Source organism: Solanum verrucosum, unplaced genomic scaffold (genome assembly GCF_900185275.1).
Source record: "Solanum verrucosum unplaced genomic scaffold, falcon-dt-bn FXZP01000268.1, whole genome shotgun sequence".
In the NCBI taxonomy this organism is placed as follows: domain Eukaryota; kingdom Viridiplantae; phylum Streptophyta; class Magnoliopsida; order Solanales; family Solanaceae; genus Solanum; species Solanum verrucosum.
The window spans coordinates 1,738,756-1,746,122 of NW_026019957.1; the positions used below are offsets into that span (position 1 = coordinate 1,738,756).

A 7,367-nucleotide genomic window follows, 5' to 3' on the forward strand; every position below is an offset into this window, starting at 1 on the left:
AAGAATATGAGGAGGTCGATACCCAAATCATACCATGGCTGCTCGGCAGATTACATATTTTCAACAATGCAATATTATTGAAAGTGATGTTGCTAACGTACCCTCAGAAGGTCAACTATATAAGGATAAAAAGATTTTGAAGTCTGTCATTGAAAATTATGCAATTCAAATGAAGTTTCAATTTAAAGTGAACATATCAAGTTCATCAAGGTATTATTCAATTAGTATAAGTAGAATATGAATCTATGATATCTACTACAATGTATACCTTTTCAAAAATGGTATACTTTATGAAACCAATTACTTATAAATTTTACAAGTTGACTGAAATTAATATTATCAAAAGATTGGTTTTTATCACGTGATTGAATAGTAATGTATACAATGCATTATTGTATACATATTCATGTATTCATTCACTCAAAAAATTAACCTAAGTATCGAATTATCTTTTATCATGACCGGGTTTTTATCATGTGAATGCACATTCATGTATACACTACATTCATGTATACATATCCGTGTATTCATTCAATAAAACTTTGTATACATTTCAGATTTTTCCTTCAGTGTGTAAATGAAGATTGCACTTGGAAATTAAAATGATCAGCATTGCACAAGTCAAAAATATTCAAAGTGAGACGATTCATTGCTAAACACACTTGTCCTGCAAAGGATAGACTAATGTCGCAACGAGTTGCTACCTCAACTATACTTGGAAGAGCAATATAGTACAAATATCATGATCCAAAAGTTGTATACAATGCAAGAGACATAATTACTGATATGAATAAACAATTTGGACTTGATTTGACATACTGGAAATCACATCAAGCAAAGTTAAAAGCATTGAAAATGGTTAGGGGTGATCCCACAGAATCCTATGCTGAGATACCAAGATGTTTGCACATGTTGACACAATCAAATCCAGGATCTATTGTCAGTTTACAAAAAACAGTCGATGGACATTTTCAATATGCTTTTGTGGCTTTAAATTCTTCAATACAAGGTTGGGTAAATTGCAGGCCAGTTGTAATTGTTGATGGAAGCTTTCTCAAAGTAGCTTATCATGGAACATTTCTAACTGCTAGTTGTCAAGATGTTGGAGGTATGTATACAACTCTTATTTATTTCAATATATTTTTCCACATATACAGATCGTATTAATTGCCTCCACAAATAATTTTTTTCTCAAAACATTATACCACACTTACAGTTCATTATGATTTATTTAGGACATATATTACCATTGGCATACGCAATTGTTGATTCCGAGAATAATGCATCATGGCAATGGTTTTTTGAAAAGTTCAAGAAAGCGTATGGAGTGAGGGATAAAATGTGTTTTGTATCAGATAGACATCAAAGCATAATTAGAGCTATATCGGTTATATTTCCAGATTTACCACATTACGCATGTATGTGGCATCTGTGGAAAAACATTAAAGAAAATTTCAGGAGAAACCAATTACAATTAAGGGAAATATATTATGCAATGGCTCGCGCATACACTGTGCAAGATTTTGATTACTATATTGCTGAAGTTAATCGCATTGATCATCGAGTGAAATCTTACCTGTATGAAATTGGCTATAGTAAATGGTCAAGGGCACATTCCACAAGTAATAGAACTATGACCATGACATCCAACATAGCAGAGTCGCTTAACTCAGCAACAAAAGACGCACGAGATCTCCCAGTAACAAGGCTGCTTGAAGAGATGCGTAAATTAATTGAGAAATGGAACTATGACAAGTCAAAAGAAGCTCTGTATACAAATACTAAACTTACAGCAAAATATGAATCAATTCTTGTTGATAACCTGGAAATTGCACTACATATGATGGTAAGTTCTATTACTTATACTAATCATATTAATTTTTCTAAATATAAATTGCACACCATAAATATTTATACTAATCATATTAATTATCCTCAATAGGTGCGACCTTCAAGTGATTACCTACATACCGTCACACATATGGGGAAAACTTTCATCGTTTGTATAAAAGCAAAAACATGTACATGTCAACAATTTCAACTCGATGAACTTCCATGTCCACATGCTTTAGCAGTATTACATAAAAAAAGGCTTGGATGGAGATGATTACAACTCATTATACTATACCAAGGAGAACATGATGAAGACATGATATCCCCGTACATCCAATGCCCGATGAAAGTACATAAGACTTACCCCAAGAAGTGGCTGAAAAAATTTTATTGCATCCAATAGGTAACAAAGTGCCAGGAAGACCCAAAAAAAAAAGACAAGAAAAAGCTTGGAAATCAACAAAAAAAACATATAAAACTTCATGTGGAAAATGTGGACAAGAAGGGCATAACATCAGAACATGCCTAAAGAAAAATAGAAGTTACATATAGTAATTATATATAATGTGTATCTATTTCTTTAGAATATTTTATGAATTCATTGATGTCATGTACATTATTATAGTCACTGATAAGATGTTTGTTGTTGATTGATAAGATGTTTGTTGTTGATAGACATTCACTGATTCACGATTTTCTTTTTCTTCTCCTTTGAAGCTCACAGATTCAGTAATGTACTCTCTTTTTTGTTATTTGTATGAATTTCGATTTCTTTGCGATTTGTGATGCTTCGTCACTTTAGTTTCATGGTCATTGCTACATATATGGAATAGTTCAAGAATTAAATTAATCTGATTGAAATTTGAAGTTAAATTACTAAATTCGACAACTCCAATTCCATTCCGTTTTGTTCATCATTAAAATTTCTCGCTAATTTTTTCTGCTACTCTACAGTTACTTACAACTTTCCCCCCCCTTAAAATCCTAATCCATTTCAGAATAGTAGATTTTGAAAATTGTGTATTTCTCTTTCCTTGTGAATATAATTGGGTTTTTCTTATAATAAAAATCAGAATCTTTATTTTGTCTGATCAACAAAGTCTATGTATACCATTCTTTTATATGTACTCAGAAATGCATTTCAATAGTTGTTAATCCTGGTAATTGTTTTTTATTAGATTAGGATTTCTCATTTCAACTATTCACCTATGTGGATTTGACATTCTTATGAGTTTTTGTTGTCTTTTATGTTTTTATACATGCAAAATGTGCTTGCAACAGAGAGGAATGCCAAAATGGTGCATCTGCCATGTAAAGCATACTTGAAGACATGTCAACTGATACTTAGCACATCACACAGTAATATAAATTTCATGCCACTACATATATGCATTGCTTTGTTAAAAAGAGTTGGATGGGAATGAATTTAAAATTGTTTTTCTCTTCTCCATTTCTTGCATTATTCTCATGAAAATAACTATTCAAGAAATCGTAATCAGTAATTGAGTAATTGATCCATTTTATATGTTGCAACATTGGTCCGTTGTGGTAGCGATTTGTGTCTGAGAGGAGATCCATGAAGCCGTTGAGCAGGCACTGACTGTACTTTTCAATTTGAGGCCATTACTGTATATATGTATTTTCTGCTTTTTCATACCATTCAATAGTCAGATAACAAAAAATTAATAAGTAAGTCAATTTATGTAACTGATCGAGGAGTTAATATCTCAAAAGGTCATTGAACTATGAGAATTTAACTAACAAAGTCATTAAACTTTATTTTGTATCAATAAAATCACTTAACTTAACACTTTTATCTTTAAAAATCAGTCAAGTACATTTATCTTTAAAATCAAATTGAGATGGCAAAATAAATTATTTTATACCATATAAAAACGAGTTCACACATTATTTTTTATTTTACAATTTTATTTTACTTTTTGAAAAAATTGAATCTGCACCATTTCCAGGCACCTTTTCCCATTGAATGTAATTTCTATTACATTTTGAATAATTTTAAATTTTTTCAAACAATTCCCATTTTCTCAAAATATATTTTTTACACCAAGAAACTAGAAAGAAAGTGTGAACCTCTAGTGGACTCACCGAACTAGAACAATCCACAGAGGAATAACGAATCTAAAATTCACCACTTTTTACATTATTTTTTATTTTGCAACATTTTCTTTTTTTCAAAAAAAGGTCAAAATCCGCACCATTTTTAGTTTTTTTTTAAATTTTTTTGTTTATTTGTGGAGTCTATGATTATATGAAATAAAAAATAATTTATTTTATTATGTCACATTTATTTTTAATGATTAAGGTAGTTGAGTGATTTTTGAAGATAAAAGTGTTAAGTTGAGTGATTTTATTGAAACAAAACAAAGTTCAATGACTTTGCTAGTTAAATTCTCATACTTCAATGACCTTTTGAGATATTAACTCCTGATCGAACTAGCATGGAGACTAATCTCTAAATACTAGATTTTTATTTTGATAATGGATAGATTTGATAATTAGAAAATAAAATCCAACAAAAACATAAAGAATCTCCTTTTTTAGGAGTAATTTTAGGAATTGTTTTCTTAACCATGACAATTGCTACCCACAAACAATTACTATCTCTTAAATTTTCACCAAAATATATAAACCTGAATCTTTAAATCTTAAAAACAATGAAAAGAGTTGAGAACAAAATACAAAGATGAAGAAAAAATAGACACATAGTATATTTTTACGGAAGGAATTCTAAAAAGTAACATCAACTATTGTATAAGTGAATGGAAGAATAATGGTTAAATATTTACAATATCACTAAAAGCTAACTAAAATTAACGTGGAAAAGAGGAGAAAAAAAAAGAAGGAAAAACTGACCCACTACCCAATAAACTCAAATAACTTCTCATAGAATAACGTGGGCTAAAATATGCCAATTTCAATTTTAAAAAAGCTTTTTTTGTTATAAAAATAAAAAAGGGCTAAATATTGCCAATAAATAAAAAGAGATTACATTCTGTGCCATTTGTATCTCTTTTTCAAAACATTCAACTCCAATATCCCTCGATCCGTCGCCGGAAAACACAAAAAAATTAGGGATTTTTGGTCGCTGGACTAGCGCTGGCCATGGCTATGCACGTTGGAGTAGGCTTAACAAAGATCGTCTTCATCGTTGGAGCAGGTATATACACTTAATCAGCGACTAGTGTGTTGTAATTTTGTGATTGATTGTGGTGAATTTTGTGGTTTGATCTGATATTTGTATGAAATATGTATGTTTTTGTGTGTATATGTAGGGTATACTGGTACTTTGTTGTTTAAAAACGGAAAATTATCGGATGTGATAGGCGAGCTTCAGGTATGTGTTCAATCTAGGTTTTTAATTGCTTGAAGTTAGATTCGATTTGCTTTGTGTTTTTTCAATTCTGTTATAGAGATGGTACGGTTGTATATCTATGTTACTATGTGTGTTATGTGTCTATTGTTGCATCTTTAATGAGCTAGAATCGCTTAGATGGTAAGCATCCTTCACCTCCAACCTTAAGGTTATAGGTTCGAGTCCCTTACCTTAAGGTTATAGGTTTGAGTCACTAAGGGAGCACTAGGGAGTCGAGTCACTAAGGGAGCAAGCTAGGACCAGATAATATAAATTGAAAGCAAAACTGTCAAGGGGAATGATGAAATAACTTTTATTCACACGTGGTGAGTTTAAATGTTTCTTTTCCAATGTTTGTGGCAGAATTTGGTCAAAAGTTATGAAAAGACAGGGTATCAGATGGTGGAGATTCGGATGTCATCACTGCACAGGTACCCAGCGGAGTCGCCATTCTACTGCTCCCCGTTTTTCACAAAACGGGTTTTGGTGCACGACCTAACAACTCTTTTAGGCTTTGGTAAATGAAGAGTCGTCCCCTAATGAATTAAGGCGCGTTAGGGCACCTATCTAACCTAGCTAATTTTAACTATAGGTCAACGAATCAGAGATCGGGTAAGGGTTCATATTACCTTGATGGAAAAGTGTTAGGCATCTCTCGAAGTCCACAAATGTGGGTCCCAGCCGTATCTCATGCAATTTACGTGGGGCTTACAAGTAGCATTTAAGGTCACTTCATTTATTGGTTATTTAAACATGCTTGCTAAGTGATAACTAATATCAAACAATTAAGATCAATTTATTTACTTATTATTTAATTGAGCATGCAAAAATAGGTGATAACATAATACTAAACAATTAAGGACACTTTAGCTATTTTAATTAATTTGATAGGCATGCGAGACTAAGTGATAATATAATAACAAATAAATATTACACAATTAATAAAAAGATGAGCGAGGAGATAGAAATTTGCACAATTAGATAGAGTAAACACTTTTTATTTTTATTAAACTACCCCAAATAATTATAATTGTAAAATAAGTAAAGTGAGAAAAGGAAAGGGAGACTCTGAAGGACTTTACGAATCAGCACTCGACTTTATTTATTTCGGTCGGCTTCTCATAGAGACAGACAAAACCAAGGTTTGTCATTAAAACTGAGTCGATATCATCATCTCCGTAGGGCCTAAACTACCCCTACCCCACCACCGCATGCTTCTCGTCTCTACAAGGTGCATATCGTCCCCGCTTAAGGTCCAAGAGACATTAGACTGCTATTAGGGTTAATTTAGACAAAAATAAAATATATGATTCCTAATAGGCCCACCTAGACATCAAGTCAAACAAATAGGACAACACTTAGCATGTAAATCTCATATTGGCCTCTAGATTTTTATTTAGCATACTAGCAAACACAAGTAAGGGGAAAAGGTTGCATGCTAAGTGTGTGACATATTAACAAACATTATATCAATATAATTAATTTAGAGGACAAAAAAATATTACAAGTGCAAAAATATTCATTTACATTTAATGAGGGTAGAAGATTGCTCACAGATGTATAAAATAATTTTTGTTTAGAGCAGATTATACTATTATTAACTAACATGCTTAAAGTAAATCGTTAATTTATTTTCAAATAAAAGAACAGTTTGTTAGTGCAGAAGTTACTTATTTCGAGTATATTTGAATTAGGGCAGTATGTTAAGGTGTCAGATTCATGCCAAAATAATTGATTTTAGGTGGCAGGAAAATGTTTAAGTGCAAACGTGGGTTTATAATTAAAAATCAGTTCCAGCCTCAACATCAGGACCAGAAATATTAAAAATTAAAATAAATTGTTGAAATTCTTGAATTTAAGGTTACTGTATTTATTTGTGAATTTTTGGCGTAATTTTTTTTTCCATATTTTTTCTTTTTTTATTGATTAATTACTCATTTTCGTGATTTACCAAAAAAAATAAAAAATAACAAACTTTGTTGAAATTGTTTTGAATTTAAGGTCACTATATTTATTTGTGAATTTTTTGCGTTAATTTTATATATTTTTTCATATTTTTCATATTTTTTATTAAGTAATTACTCATTTTAGGGATTTATCAGAAAAAAAAATTTCAAAAAAATTATTGAAATTGTTGAATTTAAGGTTGCTATATTTATTT

General features: G+C 30.9%; 1 protein-coding gene across 1 annotated transcript; it reads left to right on the plus strand.

Moving 5' to 3' along the window:
- Window positions 1–786: 786 nt before the first annotated feature.
- Window positions 787–3,148, plus strand: LOC125814741 (uncharacterized). Its single transcript, XM_049494202.1, has 4 exons — window positions 787–1,108; window positions 1,236–1,846; window positions 2,509–2,567; window positions 3,115–3,148. Exons 1-4 carry the CDS (start codon window positions 787–789, stop codon window positions 3,146–3,148), a joined length of 1,026 nt encoding a protein of 341 aa, XP_049350159.1.
- The last annotated feature ends 4,219 nt before the right edge of the window (window positions 3,149–7,367 follow it).